General features: G+C 45.9%; 1 protein-coding gene across 1 annotated transcript in view; it reads right to left on the bottom strand.

The window, feature by feature from the left end:
- Positions 1-22004, bottom strand: part of SCTR (secretin receptor) — a 76994-nt gene that overhangs the window by 8243 nt on the left and 46747 nt on the right. The window contains exons 5-11 of the mRNA XM_070389329.1: positions 21341-21438; positions 20001-20133; positions 17800-17953; positions 7945-8005; positions 6708-6777; positions 3198-3289; positions 1173-1299 (exon numbers count right to left, since the gene is read on the bottom strand). Of these exons, the coding sequence (XP_070245430.1) occupies positions 1173-1299; positions 3198-3289; positions 6708-6777; positions 7945-8005; positions 17800-17953; positions 20001-20133; positions 21341-21438 (735 nt within the window). The remainder of the gene's footprint in view (positions 1-1172; positions 1300-3197; positions 3290-6707; positions 6778-7944; positions 8006-17799; positions 17954-20000; positions 20134-21340; positions 21439-22004) is intronic.

Below are 22004 nucleotides of genomic sequence, written 5' to 3'. Positions count from 1 at the left end.
CCTGAGGTCAAGGCCTTCCCAGGTGAGGAAGTCTCTGTGGATGGTCTGTGTGTTGATGACAAGCTGGCTTCTTCAGGAAAACCCACTGGGAGAGATTTCTCTCAGGCCCCAAAACTATAATTCTAGGTTTTCCCTGGGAACCAGGCTGCTTACATCTAAGTCTTGAAACAGAAACAGAGTGTGTTTCTGCCTCTGCTTTGGCTACCGGGAAGCTCCAGACCAAAATTTATGACACACTTCTCCCCTCTTTAGAGAACTTCATCAAATTTGTTTCTGTGTATGAACTCAATTTTGGCTTTACTTCCTTTATTCACTGATCCCTCATCTGCTTATTTTTTGTCCTTTGTATGTTTTCTCTGAAAGCTACATCATATTATTTTTGGAAGGAGATAGTTATGAGTAAATAAACAAATAACATTGTGAAGTTTGGGATTCATGTTAAAAGTCCCTTCTGACCAAATAGGTTTACTATATTTTTTAACTACACCATCTTGTTGAATTAGTAGGTATGTCGTTTCTCCTCTCCCCTTTTTCCCCTTTTTTTAAAGTTGGTTTTTATTTTTAGTAGATTGTGTATGTAATTTGTTTCAGAGAGTCAAATGTCTCTTGTCGCCAAAACAAAAAGAAAGAAAAGAAAAAAAAAAACAGTAGCCTCCTGACCTCCTTGCCCCTGTTTCCTGTTCTTCAGACTTGGAACTCTCCTGACTGATTCGGCATAATGTGCTGATGTGGTTACTTCTGGATTTTTCAGCTTGGGGCTTTTTATGGACTTCCCAGTGTGCAGATGAGGATATTCTTCTACACCGCCTTCCACCCCACCCTCCTCTTCCGCTATGCTCATCTTCTTGCCCCCTCCACTCCGTGATGGCTCAGCTCATGTCTCTAACTACCGAGAGCTGTGTGAGCTAGTGCACCAGGGTTACATTCCCTTCTATCCTCCCTGGAGTCAGCCTCTCTCTCCTGAGTTGCATCTCCCACCCCCATATGACACGTGACTGGTGGGGAACTTGGGACCCACTGAGGGTCACACAGCACAGTGAGGTCCTGCCCCTGCCTCTCTTGGGTCTCTGCCAGATGAGGCACTCCTCTGCCTTCGGGAAGACTGGGTTTTGGCCTCTCTAAGGAGAAAGAATGCCTCCTTTCACCTTAAAGTTGCCGTCCCTGGAGCTTACCTGGAATGAGCCAAGGGCCAATTCAAAAAACAGCTGGATCTCCATGGCATCCTCGGGGGAGAAGGCGAAGATGATGTAGTGGATTCCAAAGAGGGGGATCAGCAGGAGGGTGGACTTGGCCAGACGCCTGGGGACACAGAGGCACTGCAGTCTCGGGCAACCCCACACCCACAAGCACCCCCATCTTGCCTGACTGCAGGAGGCTCTGCCACGGTGTCCCCACTGCTTGTTTAACTTTCATTATGGAAAATCTCCAGCTCCCACATACCCAGTACCTGGATTCAATACTTATCAGTCCATGGCCACTCTCCAAACTCTTGGATTATGCAACCTTATCAGTAAAATGCTTTGAACCCATAGCCACAGGAATAACGCTATAACATATGTGCATATGTTACTATTAAGATATCACACACTGTCTAACATATTATTAGCAAAGCCACCATTCTCATTTGTTGGATAATGAATATCTGTAAGGAGAAGCTCTTTTGTTTTCTTCCCAGGGTAGGTTGCCAAATTTAGCAAACAAAAATACAGGATGCCCAGTTCAATTTGAATTTCAGATAAACAACAGATAGTTGTTGGTTTTTTTTTTTTTTTGGTGTAGGTACCAAAAAAAACTATTAGCTATTTATCCAAGCCTCGGATTAAACTGGGCATCCTGTATTTTATCTGGCAACTTTATTCTTGATCCCCAGCATGACCCTACTTCAGAGCCACTGCTCTAAAGATACCATAGGAAAATCTGTCACCAAGTCATCCATGCCTCTGCCAGATTCTGAGAACCCAGAACATCACAGAGAAAGCCTCTGGTGGACACTGATTTATCTTTAACATTTGTCATGGGCTGAACTGTATCCCCCTCCCCACAAAAAAAATTTTAAGTTGAAGCTCTAACTAACCCCTATTACCTCAGAATGTGACTATATATGCAGATAGGGACTATGAAGAGGTGATTAAGTTTAAATGAGGCCATCAGGGTGGGACTGTAGTCTAATCAACTGGTGTCCTTTTAAGAAGAGATATGGGGATTGCACACGTATAGAGAAAAGGTCATGTGAAGACTCATCAAGAAAGTGGCTGTATACAAGCCAAGGAGTGAGGCCTCCAGAGAATTCAAATCTGCCAACACCTTATTCCTAGGCTTCTAGCCTCCAGAATAGTGAGGAATTAAGTTTCTCTTATTTAAGTCAGCCACTTAAGTCACCACTTTAGTGGTGTCTTGCTATGGTAGCCTGAGCAGACTAATACATCGTCTTTCTTGACCATCTCAAAGGTTTTAAAGTATTTTTGAATCACATTATCTTGAAAATCTGGTGAAGGTATAGTGAAAGCTGGAAAATACACAGTCGACCCTTGGCACCCATGGGGATTGGCTCCAGACCCACTACAGACAATGAAATCCTTGGATGCTCAAGTCGCTTATATGAAATGGGGTATTTGCTTAAATCTATGCACATGCCCCATATATTTAAATAATCTCTGCTGCTGCTGCTGCTGCTAAGTCGCTTCAGTCATGTCCGACTCTGTGCGACCCCAGAGACGGCAGCCCACCAGGCTCCCCCATCCCTGGGATTCTCCAGGCAAGAACACTGGAGTGGGTAGATTACTTATAATACCTCATACAATGAAAATGTTTTGATTTGGATTTTTTTCCCCAAATATTTGCAATCTGCAATCCAAGGTTGGTTGAATCCTTGGATGCAAAACGCACAGATAAGGAGAGCCACTGTCCCCATAAAAACTTGAATTTGGGCCCCTGACTCCCTAGCCTTGTCCCAAGGGTGAGATATTTGCCTACAGGGGTCCTGCTTAGATTTCTTTTCTCCCCATCTCCAGGGCAGTTCTATGCAGAGGAAAGGACCCACCCCTCCTTCCCTCCACCCCACAGTAAACTCCCCAGGATGAGGTCTCAGTTCTTCCTCCTCCTCTACCTCTATAGTGTCGAGCACCAGCTGGGTAAACAGTAGGTGTTCCATAAATGCCTGCTGACTGACTGAGTGCCTGTCTTTGCCTTCCACTTACTTATAATGGTTCACTTCATTTCCTCTTGTTTCTTGAGTTCTAAGTTTTCTCATCAGGATTCTTAGAATGTTTATAAAAAGGATGAAATTAATCTGTAAAACACAAGACAGAGGTGAGGCTAAAGACGATCTGCTTTCCGGCCACCTCTCCTGGCTCCAGCCCCAGGCAGGGAAGGCAGTGTAGCCACAGCAAGACGGCACATCACGCCCTCCAGCACACCCAGTCCTGGAGAAACACACTGTCTTCCATGGCTCAGCCTCCACTCCTGGGCTGCAGGAGCTCTGAGGTCTGCTCAGTCGCAGGGTGGATCACTCACAATTGGAATGTTTTGGAATCTTATTAAAATGCAGGCCTGAGATCCAGCATTTCTAGCAAGCTCCAGGGAATGAATGCCAAAGCTGGGCCTTGGACTATGCCCAAGTAGCAAAGGCTTTACAAGCAGAGGTTCTCAAAGTTTAAGGTGCAGATTGCTGGGCTCCGCCCCCAACAGTTATGGTTTAATTTGCTTTTTTTTCTTTCTTTCTTTCTTTTATCTGCAGCTTGCAGAATCTTGGTTTCCCCACCAGGGACCAGGCCCTCGGCAGTGAAGGCCCAGAGTCCTAACCACTGGACCACAGGGGAATTTGCATTCTTAACAAGGTCCCCAGTGAAGCTGCCAGTTTAGGGACCACATTTTGAGAACCACTGCTTCAGAGACTTACAGTCGTTCTGCAGCTCAATCACCAGCTCCAGGAAGCCTTCTTGATCACCTCCTTTTCCTGATTTATTGTAGTTAGGGATGATGCTACTTGTAAGGGCACTTGAAATACTTGCAAGGGGCCAAGTGCAAGCATCTGTATGTGTCCATTAACTGCCAATTCAATCCTGCCTTTCTAAAGGACAGGGACCAGAGTCTGTTGCTTTTGGCATCATTTGCCCCACTCCAGTAGTGCCCAGTGCCAGCCACACTACGAGGTTGCCCAGATAGCACCCTCTGTCCTCCCCTCACCCACCAGCTCCAGAATCATTTTGCAGAAGCAGGGATCAGTGGAACTGACTGGGCGGGCACCCTCATTGTTCAGACGAGTAGCCTGGGGGCCTACGGCCACTTGCCAGAAGACACAGGATTAGTGGCGTGTCTAGGACCCCAGCTCAGCATCCCTGGTCAGGACACTTCTCAGCTCACTCTTTGTGGATCTTGCTGTAAGCTGTACATGGTATAAACTAACAAAGGCTCTTTTATTTTTTGCCTTTGAGTTGTATTTAATAGGAAGCATTTGAAAGCAAAAGGGAAAATTTTAACTATCCCAAGAATGAACCTTAAATAGTGGAATTCTGGGCCCCGTGACAGGCTGGGAGAGAGATACTTGGCATCAGGAATGCCCCCACCCCCACCAATATCCTCAATCACTAGAGAGACCACAGTCTCCTGAAATCAGCCTGGGCCCTGGGGCTCTCCTGGGCTGGCCTGTCAAAGTCCCAGAATTATAGCAAGGAAACTGGCTCAGTATCTAGCAGCTATAGCACAGCAGTTGATCAAATAATTTCAAGTGACATTGGAAAGTTTACATCTACTGCTAAGGGAAAAAAAACAAACCAGGACACAAAACTATAATAAGCATTTTGAAAAAGTACATGCACTCAAAGAAAATTACAGGACAGAAAAGCACAGCATCATAATGTCCATCTAGGTGCTACAAATATGGGTGATTTTAGTCCTTTTTTAAAAACACATTTTGTATTTTTGCACTTTTATATGAATTCTATTACTATTATTTTAGAAGCGAGAATATATTTTGATTTAACATAAAACAAGCACATTCTTTGTATAACATAATTAGTGATAGAATAGTCAATATTTTTATGCCATATTATTTGCTAATAAAAAATGTTCAGACATTATTTACATGTGACAAGCTGACAAAAAACAACTTTTGATAAATAATAGCAGATTTCAGTATACAGTTTTCAGTGTATTAAGACTGTATATAGGAAATGAAAGCCTAATATCTTTCACTATCCCTTAAAGTTTAATTTAGTCAGATTAGAAAACACTATGCTAAAGTTGGCCTAATCAAAATTATAATCAAATTATTTATTTATTAACATAAAGTGACTTTGGGTAGCAATGTATCAGGGCAGCAAAAATAAAGTTGTGTTTAAAGCACTAGACACCCTCTGTACTGGTGATAACTGTGCATTACTACCGTATCAGACACTACGTTTCTAACCCTAACTCCTACCCTGAGTGGTTCCAAATTAATGAATGACCTTCACACCCTCTAAGAGAAGCAGAAATAGGGAAAAGTCATTATGCTCTCCTGAGCTACTCAGTGGCCTATCATGGCTGCTACTCAGATTTCTCTACAATTTCTAGCTCTCCTGTTGTGAGTTGAGATAATAGGGAGGATGGTGTAAAATTCTACTCTTTCGTTTGTTTGGTTTTTGGCCACACCATGCAGCATGCAGGATATTGGGTTCCTCGACCAGGGATTGAACCCACGACCCCTGCATTTGGAGCGCCAAGTCTTAACCACTGGACCATGAGGGAAGTCCCAAATTTTACTGTTTTTTCCCCCCCAATTCTACTATTTTTGAAAAAAAAAGGAAAGTGGTTATGGGATGGCCCCTTCAACCAGCCACACAAGGAAAGCCAGCGAGCTAGTGGAAGAGGGGGCTGTTGCCCAGTCTAACCCTCCTGTGAGCCTAGTAAGGGCACTTTCTGTCACCTGGTTCTGTAGTCTTGGCATCCCTCTGAGACTGTGCACATTACTTAGGAAAAGGGCTGCCCCAGGGCGCGCCCCCATGGATCTTCCTTATCCTTAGCCACACCCACAGGCTCAGCTACAGGGCTCTGGACTGCAGAGCAGAATCACCTGGGAACGTAAAACCAAGCCTAGTGCCCAGGCCCCTCCCCAGGACAAGGAGAGCCTGAATCTCTGCTACTGGTATTTTTAAAAGGCTCCCAGGTTGACAGGAGAGCAAAGGTGGAGACACCCTGAACTGCTCTGTCTAAGAGTCACTCCTGAATCTCGCCCCTGGGGCCAACTCTTCAGGCCTGCCCTCCCGCCCTGTCATATCACCACACCACAGAGGCCAAGACCACAGCAGCCTTGGCTTTCCCCAGGTGCTACCCGCTCTATGATCCTGGCTCAGTGAGTCTGCCCAGTTCAACCACAGAATGCTTTAAAAATGATCAAGATCCAACCATCTGAACCAGTGGAGGCAGAATCTCAAGCGACCTGAGCTAGCCACTCTGAGTAAGGAGCTCTGCTTAGTACACTGAAGCTGCTCCCAGCAGACAAGGCCAAGGCAAGCTTTTGCTCTGGACTCGCTCTCCTCCCCTCTGGCAGTCTCTGGGGGCAGGGCTCCTAGACTCTCCTGCTGCTGCCCAGACTCTGGAAACTCTGGTTTATTCCTCCATACACCTGGAGGCAGCAATGCTGGCTTTGCCAAGGCCCTCCACCCTGCAAGCCTGTCACTGTTCTGGTCTCTCCCATTGGAGCCAGATTAGGGGGGCTAGCTACTTACCAGGATGGAGAGGATCACAGGCCCTCGGATGACCCACCAGATAGACGCGTTGGCATTGATGTCCCAGCACCTAGGGAGGGACAGCCAGGTATGACTAGGAGTGGGGAGCTGGGCTGACTAGAAGAGACCTGTTCTCAGAGGTGCCCTTTGCAGGAAGGAGTACGTTGTGGTCCTGCCCCCTGTAGACTGTGGGCTTAACACCCTTAGGACTGACCATCTTCTGCTGCCAAGAGCACCGCCAGGGCTGGGGAGCGTCCAGGCTCCAGGCAAGCCCAGTGAGTGTCTAGGGAGCAAAAGCACACAGATCTGAGATGGAAGATTCTGGACCCCAGAGCCAAGTGCATGGTCAAGATCACTGGGGAGCGTGGTGGCCAACAGCAGCCAGGCAGGTGAAGTGTCAGGAAGTGAAGTGCCTGGGTGAGTGTCATGTGACCTCAGCCCTGGGGACATCAGGCACAGGGCTGGGAGCATGGGGGACTTGGCAAATAGACAGACTGCGCTTGGTCTAAGGTGGCCACAACTCTGTCCAGCTCATTTTTGCCACAAGGGACCTAGGGAATGTTGACAGAACTTTCCATTTGTTCTAGAAAAATTAAAAATCCAGATTTTTCTTAGAGAGAATTAATTCATTTTAAAGGATTATTTTAGACTGAATTTGGACAGCAAGACACTTTTACACCTCGTCCGTCATGGCCTGGCTGTGTCATTACATGATGAAACATGGCCTCCCACGTGGCCATGCTGCCTCACCACCTCCCCAGCTTCCTTCAAGCTTTCCTTCCGTGAGCCCACTCACAGTAGCTCCCAGGCTCATCCTGAGCCAAATCTTTAGAGAATGAGACTAGATCTCTTTGTACCCATCAGGGATTTGAAAGCTGCTTCTACTCTCCTGCTCTCCTGAGTCTGCAGGACTCAGACATCCCATGTCGGGAGGACAGGAGGAGGGAGCTGCCAGGAAGAGAAAAGCTAGGTTGGTCCTTAGAGCTTCCTCCCTGAGCAGCACAGCTCTTGTCAGGCACAGAGCTGATCGGGCAGCAGAAGGGTGGCTCAGCATATCTGAAAACACATATCCAGGAGAGCTGGGTACTCAGCAGCCTGCACGGCAGAGAACCCGCCTGCGGCTCCAGGTCTGAGACATAGGCCTCTCCTAGATAACAGCTTCAGAGAAGGGTCCATCCTATTGAAAGAACTGGACAATATAAAATATACTCTGTTACCTCTCCATCCGACAGCTTACCCAACATCTTCCAGAAAGTGCCTGGTGACAGCCCATGAAGCAACAAAGATGGCTGGGGAACCTGAGGGTTAAAAATAAAGGTGGGGGGGGTGGGTAGGCAGAAGGGAGATGACTCAATTTTCCACACCCTTATGAGAAACAGGACAATCGGTGACTCTAGGCCAGATAGTGAGCAGATGCTGAGGTCCAGTTGCCATGGAAACCTCCTTGCCATCCTGTGTAAATAAGCAGCTTCATGCTTCAAGGGTGCCATGGAATCCTTGGGAACTGACGCAGGATCAGATAGATCCTGAAGGCCACTTCGGGGCAGGGGTATCCTGGAAGCTTGGGCCACACTCTGAAGGACTGCTGCAGGGCAGAAGGGAGGGGACCACGAGCTTGTGGAGGCCACTGGTGGAGCCCCTTTATCAAACTGAGATATTTGGGGAGGGGATACAAGACCAAAGGAGAACAATCAGTTCTATTCAAATATTGATTTGTAAGAACTTTAGCCATTTGACTGATAATGTAATCTATCGGCATCATTTAAACAAAAACAGATTTTAGACTAGAGACTTGTAATACACAAGGATTTTAAAGACAAAATACAAGAACATTTCCTGACTTCTAGTTGAACATGTTAAGTTGAAGTTACACATTTATCTGTTTCTCACTGACACCCCTTCAAAATGACAGTACAAAATTAAAATGCTACAAGCCTATAAGCCCAAAGAATGGAAAAGGAGGGTACAGCAGATGAGAGATGTCAATACACTTAGGAAGCTGGCAGCTGGCAGAGGAGCAGTAACTGACTGATGTCCCAGAGCAGAGAAAGCTGAAGCATGAGTGCTGCATGGGCGTGCCTCTGAGAAGGCACTTGTTCTGTGCCTGGGGGTGGGCAGCAGGATGGTTTGGAAGTCTGGACAGGAGGCAGGTAACCACTCCAGGTGGTCAGAACCACCCTCCCACAACCAAATAGTCAGCTGTTCATCTCTAACAGAAATGAATCCTCAGGGGCAACTGAGCCAAGGAGGACTGGGGCTCTGGCCCAGCAGAGGGTGGGAGGGGTTCTCAGCTGAGCTGGTCTACGCCTGTGCGGCCCAGTACTGCTGTCTCTACGTGTGGCTTCTGAGCCCTTGCTACGTGGCTGCTCTCAGATGAGATGTGCTAAAAGCACAAGATAGCAGATTTGGAAGATCTGGCATGAATAAAAGAATGTAAAATATGTTATTAACAATTTTAAAAATTATACATTAAAAGGTTGATATTTTGGTTATATTGGGTTACATAACATACACTATTGAATTTCACTAATTAGTGAAACTAGATTTTTTTTACTGTGGTTACTAGAAAATTTTAAGTTATATAAAATATAACTCAGATTCTATTTCTAACGGACATGCCTATCTATCCCCTAACTGAGAAGAGCCCCATCCCCAGGCTGCTCAGTTTTCAGACCTCCAGCAGCCAGGATTCTACGCTGCTCCAGCCCTCCAACCTCCACCCCAGGTGGGAGATGAAAGGATTCCTCCCGGAGGAAGCAAACGGCCTTAGAAAAAGGGCCTGTAGATAGCCATGCTGAGGACCCCCAACACAGTGGCCATTTCCAGCCCAGTCTCCCACGAGAGATGTTACCCAACCCCCAAGCACCACCACCACCCCACACAGACACACGCAGACACACACACACACACAGACACATACACACACACAGACAGCCTTCAGTCAACACTGAAGTGACTCATTCTTAATTATGAATGGTCAAGGTCACCAACATCTGAGGAAGGCTGGTTACATAAAAGACAAAGACCAAAACAAGCAGAGAAAAGGAACTCAGAGGAAATAGACCATACAGGCTGTAGGAGGAACTTGAACAAAACAATTCTAAGGAATATCATCAGAGAGATTAGAGGGAAGATTACCTCTACAAGACACAAACAGGATGTTGAAAACAGGGAGCATTCAGAGAACAAGGAAGAGGGCTTGGAAACTAAATATATGATGATCAAGACTAAAAAATTCCATAGATTGTCTGGAAGATAAAGACCAGGAATTGCCCAGAACACAAAGTGTGGAATGAAAAGTATTAATAGGAGGAGAGAAAGGAGAAAATTAGAAGTCAATTCCAGGATGTGAACCATCTGATTAAAAGTTTCAGAAAGAGAGGATAAAAACCAGAGGGAAAAAAAAGATCAAAGGGACAGTGTAAGAAGACTGTCCAATAAATGACAGATGCGAGTCTCCAGATCAAAGGACCACCACTCACCAGCAAAAAGGATGAAAACAGACTTGCATGGGGGCACATTCCTATGACATTTCAAAATGCAAGGGACAGGGACTTCCCTGACAGTCCAGCGATTAAGACCCCATGCTTCTGGACTTTCCTGGTGGTGCAGTGGATAAGAATCCACCTGCCAATGCAGGGGGCCTGGGTTTGATCCCTAGTCCAGAAAGATTCCACCTGCAGAGGAGCAGCTAAGCCTGAGAGCCGCAGACTGAGCCTGCGCTCTAGACCCCGAGAGCCACAGCTGCTGAAGCCTGCACTCTCGAGGGCCCTCAAGCCTAGAACTAATGAAACTACTGAAGCTCGTGTGCCTAGAACCCCTGCTCCACAACGAGAGACGCCACCACAATGAGAAGCCTGCAGAGGGCAACTAGAGAGTAGCCCCAGTTCTCCACAACTAGAGAAAGCCTGTGGCAGCAAAGACCCAGCACGGCCAAAGATAAATAAAGCAGTGTGTACATGTCGATTTCAGGCAAGGGTTTTAAAAAAAAGACTCTGCACTTACACTGCAAGGGGTACAGGTTCCATTCCTGGTTGAGGAACTAAGATTCCACATCCTGCATGGCACAATCAAAGAGTAAGAAAAAAAGAAAAAAAATCACAGGGGACAGAGAGAAGATTCTGCAGCTTATACAGAGAGGTGAGTAAAAGCTTGGGAAACAGAATGACATGGCAAGTCCCAAAACACCAGATGCCAAAATAGAAGACCTTCAAAATTCTGGGGAAACAATTTTCAACCTAATTTCTATGCCCAGGAAAACTATATGTTAGGTGTGAAAGCTGAACAAAGATATGTTTAGGGACTTCGCTGGCGGTCCAGGGGCTAAGACTCTCCCTCCCCATGCAGCAGGCCAGGCTTCAGTCCCTGGTCAGGGAACTGGATCCCACATGCCGCAACTAAGACCTTACAGCCAAATAAGTAAATATACTTAAAATAAAAAAGGTATGTTTAGATATGGAGTGCAAAAGAATGTAGCTTCCATGCATTCTCTGTTAGACAGATACCAGAGGATGAACTCCAACACAACCAAAGAGTAAACCAAAGATAGGGAAACAAGAAGTCAAGGTATAGGATTTGTGGAGGAGATGAAGAAAAACTCAGTGTGAAGGTTAAGGGAGTGAGTGAGTCTACAGAACGACCAGAGGGCAGAGCAAGAGGGCAGAAAGCTCCTTTAGAAAGAACACGGGATAGTAGATTATGTTAAATGGCATATCCCCCTCCACCCCAAAGGTTCATATCCTCAGAACCTTAGGTGTGACCTTACCCTTTCCTGGAAACAAGGTCTTTTAAGGTGTCGTTAGTTAAGATGAGGTCATATCTATAGGGGTCTTAATCCAATATGACTGTTATTTTTTTAAGAAGGCACTGAGACCCAGACAAAGAGAAGAGACACAGGGGAAGAAGACCATGTCGAGATGGAGGCAGAAATTGGAGTGACGCTCCTACCAGATAAAGAAGACCAAGGACTGCCAGAAACTGGGGCAAAGGCATAGAGCATGTTGCCCCTCAGAGACCTTAGAAGGAATTGGCCCTGGCAAAGCCTGACTTTGAACTTCTGGTCCCCACAGTGGGAAAGAATAAATTTCTGTTGTTTTAAGCCAGCGGCAACTTGTTATAGCAGCCCTAGGACACTGATAGAGCAGGAATAAACCAAACAAATAGGACTGATAGATTACATGTTGTTGCCTTTGATGATAGGAAACCTGGCACTGGATGGTTTTCCAGTTCTGTTGAGAATTTGGGAGAATTAATGACAACAACATAAAATGAGTCAGTTAAAAATGACTCCATAATTTTGGGATTAACATATACATACCACTATATATTGTCACCCTACTTATTTAACTTATTTGCAGAGTATATCATGCAAATGCTGGGTTAGATGAAGCACAAGCTGGAATCAAGATTGCAGGAAGAAATATCAATAACCTGATATGCAGATGATACCACCCTTATGGCAGAAAACAAAGAGGAATTAAAGAGCCTCTTAATGAAGGTGAAAGAGGAGAGTGAAAAAGCTGGCTTAAAACTCAACATTTAAAAAACTAAGATCGTGGCATCTAGTCCCATCACTTCATGGCAAATAGATGGGGAAACAATGGAAACAGTGACAGACTTTATTTTCTTGGGCTCCAAAATCACTGCAGATGGTGTCTGCAGCTATGAAATTAAAAGACACTTGCTCCTTGGAAGAAAAGCTATGACCAACCTAGACAGCATATTAAAATGCAGAGACATTACTTTGCTGTCTGTCTTTCCAGTAGTCATGTATGGATGTGAGAATTGGACCATAAAGAAGGCTGAGCGCCACACAATTGATGCTTTCAAACTGTGGTGTTGGAGAAGACTCTCGAGAGTTCCTTAGACTGCAAGGAGATCCAACCAGTTCATCCTAAAGGAAATCAGTCCTGAATATTCATTTGAAGGACTGATGCTGAAGCTGAAACTCCAATACTTTGGCCATCTAATGCGAAGAGTTGACTCATTTGAAAAGACCCTGATGCTGGAAAAGATAGAAGATAGGAGAAGGGGGTGACAGAGGACCAGATGCTTGGATGGCATCACCGACTCAATGGATATGAGTTTGAGCAAGCTCTTGGAGATGGTGAAGGACAGGGAAGCCTGGCATGCTACAGTCCGTGGGGTTGCAAAGAGTCAGATATGACTGAGAGACTGAACAATGACATTATATAAAGCAATCAACAGGGACCGGCTGTAGCACAGGGAACTCTACTCAATACTGTGTAATAACCTATATGGGGAAAGAATCTGAAAAAAAGTAGGCACATGTGTATGTACAGCTGATCCACTTTGCTGTACACCTGAAACTAATGCGACACTGTAAATCAACTATACTCCAATACAAAATAAAAATTAAATTTAAAAGATGACTCCATAAAACATAAAAAATCAAATATTGGAAGTAAAATGATTTTACACCACTTGGCTTGGTAGTGAACAGTATTTATATAGACATAATGATGTATACCAGTCCATACTAAAGGAAATCAGTCCTGAATAGTCATTGGAAGGACTGATGCTGAAGCTGAAATTCTAATACTTTGGCCACCTGATGCAAAGAACTGACTCATTTGAAAAGACCCTGATGCTGGGAAAGACAAGCAGGAGGAGAAGGGGACGACAGAGGATGAGATGGCTGAATGGCATCACTAACTCGATGGACATGAGTCTGAGTGAATTCCAGGAGTTGGTGATGGACAGGGAGGCCTGGCGTGCTGCAATTCATGGGGTTGCAAAGAGTCAGACACGACTGAGCGACTGAACTGAACTGAACTGAATGATGTATATATTGAATATGATTTGTGTGTGTGTTAGTCGCTCAGTCGTGTTTCACGCTTTGTGACCCTATGGACTGTAGCCCACCAGGCTCCTCTGTCCATGGGATTTCCCAAGCAAGAATACTGGAGTGGGTTGCCATTTCCTTCTCCAGGGGGTCTTCCCAACCCAGGGACTGAACCCGGGTCTCCTACATTACAGGCAGTTGCTCTATCATCTGAGCTATGAGGAATATTTATATAGACATAATGATGTATACATTGAATATGATTTAGCCCCAAAATGTGAACAACTCTAATGGGAAGATGGAGGTGGTAGATGAAGAATTTTATATCCTTCCCTTCCATCACAAGGAGTCAACCAATAATATCTCAGATGGACAAATCAAGAAATAGTAGAATATCATTTAGAAATATGAGAGTAAATAATAGGAGGAAGAACTGAAAAATGGGAAGGTATTACCTCTGAGAGGCAGAAGTGAGAGCCTTTTCAGGGAACTTTTTTTTTTTTTTTTCATTTTAGGCTGACATTTTATTTTTTAAGGAAGTTTATACTCTTTTTAAAAATTTTAATTTATTTTTTAAATTTTTGGCTGTGCTGGGTCTTTGTTGCTTTGTGCAGACCGTCTCGAGTTGCAGAGAGCTGGGGCTACTCTTCGTAGTGGTGCAGGGCTTCTCATGGCGGTGCCTTCTCTTGTTCCAGGTGCACTGTCTTCAGTAGTTGCAGCACACAGGCCCCGTAGTTGCGGCTTGGGGGCTCCAGAGCTTGGACTCAGAGGTTGTGGCACACAGGCTTAACTGCTCCATGGTGTATGGAGTCTTCCCAGACCAGGGATCAAACCCATGTCCCCTACACTGGCAGGCAAATTCTTATCCCTGTGCCACCAGGGAAGTCCTAGACTTGTACTTCTATTTAATTCTCTAAACCAAGTGCATGTATGACATTGATAAAAAATTTCTTTACCTAAATTCTGGGTCAGTTCAGTTCAGTTCAGTCGCTCAGTTGTGTCCGACTCTTTGCGACCCCATGAATCGCAGCACGCCAGGCCTCTCTGTCCATCACCAACTCCCAGAGTTCACTCAAACTCAAGTCCATCGAATCGGTGATGCCATCCAGCCATCTGATCCTCTGTCATCCCCTTTTCCTCCTGCCCCCAATCCCTCCCAGCATCAGAGTCTTTTCCAATGAGTCAACTCTTCGCATGGGTGGCCAAAGTACTGGAGTTTCAGCTTTAGCATCATTCCTTCCAAAGAACACCCAGGACTGATCTCTTTTAGAACGGACTGGTTGGATCTTCTTGCAGTCCAAGGGACTCTCAAGAGCTGGGTACTTTTGGCAAATAGGGACTCTGAGGGCCACTTGTTTATTATTATTTGTTTTACATCTTTAATAGTGAGTCAGTGGAAAATAACTGCTTAAATTATGGTTTTAAGTGTGGCCCTTGGGACAGTGGTGTCAGCATTACCTGGGGCCCAGTGAGAAATGCAGAATCTCAGGCTCCACCCCTGCCCACCAGGCCAAGACTCTGGCCAGGGGAGGGGCCCAGGGCCGGGTGGGAGGACATGCCCTCTGCATGATTCCAATGCAGCTCCAGCTGGAGGAGCACTGGTTTGAGTTCCCTCTGTGAGTGGGAGGGAGCTTGATTCATCTACGAAAGCCTGAGGTGTCACACTTTCCTGGGCACAGACTGACACACCAGCCACCTTGAAAAAGTAAAAGTTCTGGATAAGTATTAAAAATTTTAGATGCCTATGCCTTCTGACTCAGGGGCCCCAATTCCAGGATTTTCTATAACATATGGAATAAGCTTTGCCCATAAAAGCACTCTTCACTGTGTTATTCGTCACAGTAAAAAATGAGAAACAATCTTAACGTCAAAAAAATAGATATTTGGTTATATACATCCACAGAGTATTAAAAATGTTTATTGAAGATTTGAAAGAATATAGAGCATGCTTCTGTGTTCAAGGAAAGAGGCAAGATTCAAAATTCTACATACAGGATAATTGTAACCAAGTGGGAAAAACTAGGAGTATAAAAAAGTCTGAAAAGAAACCCCAGAAAATGTTCAATAGATGAGACTATGGCAATTTTTTTTTCTAATTTGAAAAAAAAATTTTTTTTGCAAAGTTTTATGGTTGACCACATACTCATTTAAGCAACTTATCTCAGGGCCTGGGGCAGGGAATAAGTACAAACTGAGGCAGGGGCTGCTGCTTTTGCAAGAGAAAAGCCTTTCACAGTTGGAAAGCTTTAGACCTTCCTGAGTCCCTTCATATCCCCTTGGGGTTGTGCAGGCAAAAAGGCCGGGAGAGAAGGAACTGGTGCTGTTTTATGTGCGGCTCTAACCCCAGGGCCTGGTATATAGTAGATGCTCAATAAATATTTGAGAAAGAAAAGAAGGTTCTCATCTCATTAAACCTCCTAAGAATCTGTGATGGAGATATTATCACAGTTTAATTTTGTCTCCTTGCTAGACTACAAACCCCTTGAGTGATGGAACCGTTTTTATTTTTGGAATCTCTGTAAGCCCTTCTGAGCACAAAGAAGTGCTCAAAGAAAGCTGAATAAATTACAGTCCTGATATTATAGATGATGAAACCGTCCATGTTCATTCAGGAAAATCCTGCCAGATCTGGGAGTCAAGGCTCAGGGAGCTGGCTCCATATTGGGGATGTTTGGGGCAGAGTTGGCTGTATAAGGCAAGTCCCTTGTCCCAGGCTCTCTGGGACTACTGGCCAGTGTGGAAATCCAGATCAGCAGGGCCCTACAGCTTCCGCTAGCCAAGGGTCATGTGTTAATCAGACTGTCAAGAGTTCAGAAGCAGGAGGGCTTGGCAAACTCTGGCAGTTCAGGCAAGTTCCCTGATGGTCTGATAGAGGCAGAACCCTTGCACATGATTTAGACAAGCAGAAAAGACAGTGGAGGGCATTCCTGGCAGGGGCACTTCTTAATTAAAGGCACCAAGAGGAGAGTAAATGAAGCTAATGGCTGGTACACATGACTACCTCTGTAAGCCTGTGAGTCACTCACAGAAATCTGACTCCGTCTAGAACCCAGTGGGTAGTTTACATATGTTTATCAAATGAACAGTTGAAGGATGGATGGATGGGTGGCAGGTGGACAGATTGATGGACATGTGTATGCCTGGAAGGATGGATAGATGTTTGTTTGTGGCAGAGTAAGAGTTACGGGGCTTTGCAAAGAGACAGGCCCTGGTTTGAATCTTGACTCTGTTCTTGTCCACAGTGTGAGCTGAGCATGTTATGTCACGTCTCTGAGCCAAGGTTCCTAAGAGGCCTCTGGAGGTTGTTGTGATGATTAAAGTGCTCAGCTCAATGCCTGGCATACAGTAGGTGCTCAAGAAATCGGAATTGTTATCACCTTCACTGGCCAGAAAGGAAAGGGGGAAGAGAAGCAACGGGACCTGCAGTTGACTGCCTTGCTACCATTTCCTCTCCTGCCTGGACTGAATCCTGAATATTTCTTTTGAGAAGCTCTGTGGTTTGAGTAGCTGAAGCCAATCAGAGGATTCCACTCCCTTAAGCCCCTGTGACTGGTTCAAGGATGTGTATGACACAATCAAAGTGAATCTGAGTATTTGCTGGAATGCTGGGACACAGCCTCTTTCTTTCATTAGATGTAGCAATGAAGCCAGGAGGAAGCCCAGAAGCTGCAGACAGTTACACTGGGAACACCAGCCTAATGATAACACTGATGTTACAGGAGGTGAAGTAGAAAAACAAAAAGAAATGATGTTGCGCTGCTGGATTCAGCATTGCCTGAATGGTGATCCCTGGACTTGTCAGTTATATGAACCAATGAATTCCTCTTAAGTTTAAAGCCTATCTAAGTCAGGTTTTCTTTTTTTTTTTTAAATTTTATTTTATTTTTTTAAACTTTACATAATTGTATTAGTTTTGCCAAATATCAAAATGAATCCATCACAAAGTCAGGTTTTCTGATAGCTACAGTTAAAGCACCCTACCTGATACAGAAAGGAGGTGAGACTGAGGACATATGAATGGAAAGTCTAGGGAAGATAAGGCAACAGGTGTTGGGGGTATCAAATCATAAAAGGCTTTGGATGCCAGAAATCAGACCTAGGTTTTAGCTATTATTTCCAATTTGACAGACAAACTGAGGCCAGAGAGTTAACCATCAAGAAGCTTGTCTAAGAGCACACAAGTTCACTAACTTAACTAAGTGTGGAGCTGAAACTGGAACCCAAGCCCTTATTGCCTCAGTGCCCTTTCCCACCTGTCACACAGTCACCATACCCTGGAGAACATACCCCATCCGAGGGCCACAAATCCCTGGAGCCACTTCCGTTCTGAGAAGAAGGAGATGACAAGGAGCGTGTGAAGATAGAGGCCTTCCACCAGCAGCCAGGAGTAGTTGGCCATGATGCAGTACTGGAAGACGACCATGACCAGCTTACAGCCCACCTACAAAGACAGGCAGCTGAGTCACAGGCCAGCCATCCTGGGCTTCCCTCCAGGAGAAGGAGGGAAGGAGGTTGACTTCCCTCCAGGAGTCGGCAGCCAGGCCACAGACAGCATCTTTCAGGCTCACGGCCATCCCCTCTGGCCTTCCACTATCAGAAGATCAGGTTCATAGATGTCTCTAGAATGCAAGTCCAGAGGCCAGCAGGCTCTGTCAGCATAGCCAATGGGTGTGTGACATTCAAATTCTGGAACTGGCCACCAGTTATCAAACTGTGTCAGATATTGCCCAATTCCCAACAGCAAATGAGGGCATTTTTCCGAGGAGGAACCTGAGGCCTAAAGAGGGAAATGGATTTCTGAGCAAAAGGTTAATAAATTTCTTTCCTGGTTAAGTTTCCTAGAAATAGATGGAGAAGGGACAGGTACTGATGAGAGAACACAGGACCCCTGCCTGCACTGCATCTGGAATCCAGACCTTGAAACATTCAAGGGGGTGCCATAGGGTGGCCTTGCCTGCCGCCGTGACTTAGCTGACAGCCATGTCCCCTGTCGGGGTCCCAGGAAGCCATGCCTGCAGGACTGTGGGGCACAAGGCTTCCATGCCCTCACAGCTTCCACTTGCATCCTATGAGGGTCTCCCTTCCTTTCATCCTCTCTTCCTACTCTTTCCCTGAGGACAGCTCAGGGATGACAGCTCCTGGGATGGCCAGAGGGCTGCTGACAAAGTGCAGGAGGGTCACGGCCACAGAGGAGCGCCCAGGGCCACCCTGCTGGCAAGGTGTGCTTCCTGCCTGTGGTCTCCTAGAGACTCTTATTCCAGGCATGGCCCACGGCTGGCTGGTGAGTCTACAGTTTAGAAGAACCTGAAAAGGTTCCCTGCTGGGCATTGCTGGACTTCACTGGTCAGTGATGAGGTGGGGTTAGAATCTTCTAACTCCAAGCTGGTGCTCTTCTTTCATCCTGGAAATCTCCCTGACACACAGCTTGAGGGACCTCTCAGTTTGAGTCAGAAAATACACACACATACATATGCGTGTGAAAAACTACAACAGTATACAAACTTAACAGAACTATAAGCAATTACAGATGTGAATGGTGGGAAGCGACAGGCAGGCTGATTAAACCAATCTCAATTTCCAGTCCCCTTTACCCTTGCTTGCCTCCACTATGGAGACTATGATAGTAAAAAACTGAACTTCCCAGCTTCTTCTGCAGTTAGATATAGTCACATGACACAGTTCTAGCCAGTGAGATGTGAACACAGTCTTGGGAAGCACATTCTTCTCCAAATGAAAAGCCAAAGCCTCCCAAACAGAAAAATGTTTAACCTTGACTTCCCTCCTTTTAGCCTGAAACATAGATGTGACGTGTGGGGTTGCAGCAGTCATATTGCTAACACACAGTATAAAGCATGGGATCAAAACTGGCAGAGCAAACAGGGAAAAGGACTGTGTTCATTGTGGCAAGGAGCCACTGTGCCAGCTCTGGGTTGCCCATCTGTGGACTGCTTCTGTGGGGCACAACCCCCAGCTGTTTAAGCCACTGATGTATAGTTTTATGTTACGTACAGCAGAAGAGATTCTCAACTGATACACAGAGTGATATTGCAATGAATGAAGACTCCTCTGCGTGTTCAGGAGGAGGAAGAGGGTGAGATTATGTTCTGCTGCACATCTGGGCATGCAGATGCAGACCTGTCCACCTTTTTCTTTCTACAATCCCAACCATCTCTAGACTTCTGTCATCTGTCTACATTTGGGACTTGGCAGGAGTAGAGGAAGGAGGAGCCTTGCTATGTGTCTAATACCCAGAGAGGCTGATCCACTCCGGGACACTGGAAGTTGAACAGTAGCCCCATTGGCTTCTCAGCAAACTGCCTTCATAGGAGTCCCCGGCTGCACGTGTGGGGACATGGGACTCCTTGAACCTCCTATTCCAGCCCCAGTGCTGGCCCCTTTGATTCTAGGCATTAAATCCAGCCTCAATGAATGGGGCTGGGGGGAAGCAGGCAGGCCTGGCCACACCATGGGCCATGTGGGCATGTTACCCTGTGGGCATCGCAGTGGGTGGCATCGTCAGAAGAGAAGAGTACAGCATCCTTGATGAAGTTGGACAGGGCGCGCAGGATGAAGGACACAAAGAGGTGCATGTGGATGTAGTTGCGGGTGCAGTGGAGCCTCCTGGAGAAAGAGAATGCAGGGCCATAGGTGGCAGAGCCGGAGGGTTCAGCTCAGCACCCCCACCCCCTACCCCATGCACCAGGGAAACCCAGGTACTGGACGTGGCATCTCTATGAATTTCCCTGTTGGCAGAACTGAATGAGAGCCCAGACCCCCAGTGGCCAGCCTACTCTGTTTCATGCTGCAATTGAAAAAAAAAAAAAAAAAGCTGAGATTATAAGAGTGAGATTTGATTCTGCCTCGACCACCTCCTGAAGCTCCCAGAATTGTTAGAAGGGAGGGTGGGGAAGGGGGCATGTGGCACAGAAAGTACACAGGCTGTGGGGAGAAATCAGATCCAGGCTCCGCCTCTTTTCAGCTACACGACCTAGTTCAGCAAGGCTTTCACCAACCAAAGCCTAGGTGTCCCCTTGTGGTAGGGGCAGAAGGCTGTCACCTGTTCCCCTCCTTCCCTGCAGGAACCAGGCTCTCATATGGGGTACCCATTCCAGCTCTGGGTACAGACAAATGCACTCCCACCCTCATGAGAGACCTGACTAATCAGAGCACTCCTCACCTGGCTGTAGTGATTGGCCCAGGGCTGGGCACGTGACCCAAGCCTGCTCTCCCAGGACTTTCATTGCAACTAATGGAGAAAGGGGTCTCCCTGCCCTGGTGTTGCTGAGCTAGTAGAAGGTGCCTCTGCAGCTGCTGGTGGTTGTCTCTACTGTCCCTGCATAAAGCCTGCCTGAAGCCAATGCAGGGCAAAGCAATGGTAGGAGACAGACCTAGTTCTGCTCATACCTTTGAGCACCTAGACACACCTGAAGCCAGATGCCCCTGAAATTGTCAGTTAAATGCTTCAGGTCACCTTTGCTTTTCTTAAGATGTTTTAAGATGGATTTCTGTTTCTTGCAAACATGAGTCTGGCTAGTATATCTGTAAAATGAGGGTGATACCTATCTCTTACATTGTGTGAACATTAGAAATAATACATTTAAAGCAACCAGCACCGTAAGTTCTTAGTGATGTTCAGTAAATGTCAAATGAATGAAGGGATGAAGGAGGTCACAGAAACTTCAGTGTTTTGCCACAGGCAAGCTTTAGATCTAGAGAAGACAAAGTGGCCCACCAGACCTTCCCTTCTCTGGTCTGAGCAAATAAAAGAGACCCAAAGTTCTGTGCCTGGGGAAGGCTAGGGAGATGGGGAGCTGGTACCTGTTCTTACCGAAAGGCACAGAGGATGCTTAGGGCAACCAGGAGCATCACCAGGGAGGAGCTGTAGCCCACGGTATACATGATCTTCAGCTTCAGCAGGTACTCGTACTGCAAAGAGAGGCCTGTGTCAGCACCTACCACCGGCTGAATCTGCCCTTTCACCTGCTCCAGGCGGCTGGAACCCCTTCAACTCTGACTGCTATTCTGTTCATACCCCAAGGACACAAATTCATAGATGCATGATATCTTGGCTTGGGAAAAGACTTTGGGCATTACCTGATGCTAGTTCAAACTTCTACCCCACACACAAGGCCTCTGATTGCCACCCTGGATTCAAGTCTTTGCTTGAATACCTCCAGGGATGGTGTCTTTACTGGGTATACAACAGTGCAAAGTATTAGATTTTTTTTCTCAAATGAATCTAAAATCCACTTTTAAATTGTACCTATTGGTCCCTTTTCTGCTTTGGATGGTGTCTTCACTGGTTCTTGAGGAATTCACTGGGTATACAATAGTGCAAAGTATTAGATTTTTTTTCTCAAATGAATCTAAAATCTATTACTTTTAAATTGTACCTGTTGGTCACTTTTCTGCTTCTGGAGTCACTGCAAATAAAATGAATCTGTCTTACACCTAAAGCCTATCATTATTTTATTTTTTTCATCATTTTTTTA

This window comes from Bos mutus, chromosome 2 (assembly GCF_027580195.1).
Source record: "Bos mutus isolate GX-2022 chromosome 2, NWIPB_WYAK_1.1, whole genome shotgun sequence".
Classification (NCBI taxonomy): Eukaryota; Metazoa; Chordata; class Mammalia; order Artiodactyla; family Bovidae; genus Bos; species Bos mutus.
The sequence above is the reverse complement of the archived record's forward strand: the minus strand, read 5'-3'. Positions and strand labels throughout refer to the sequence as shown.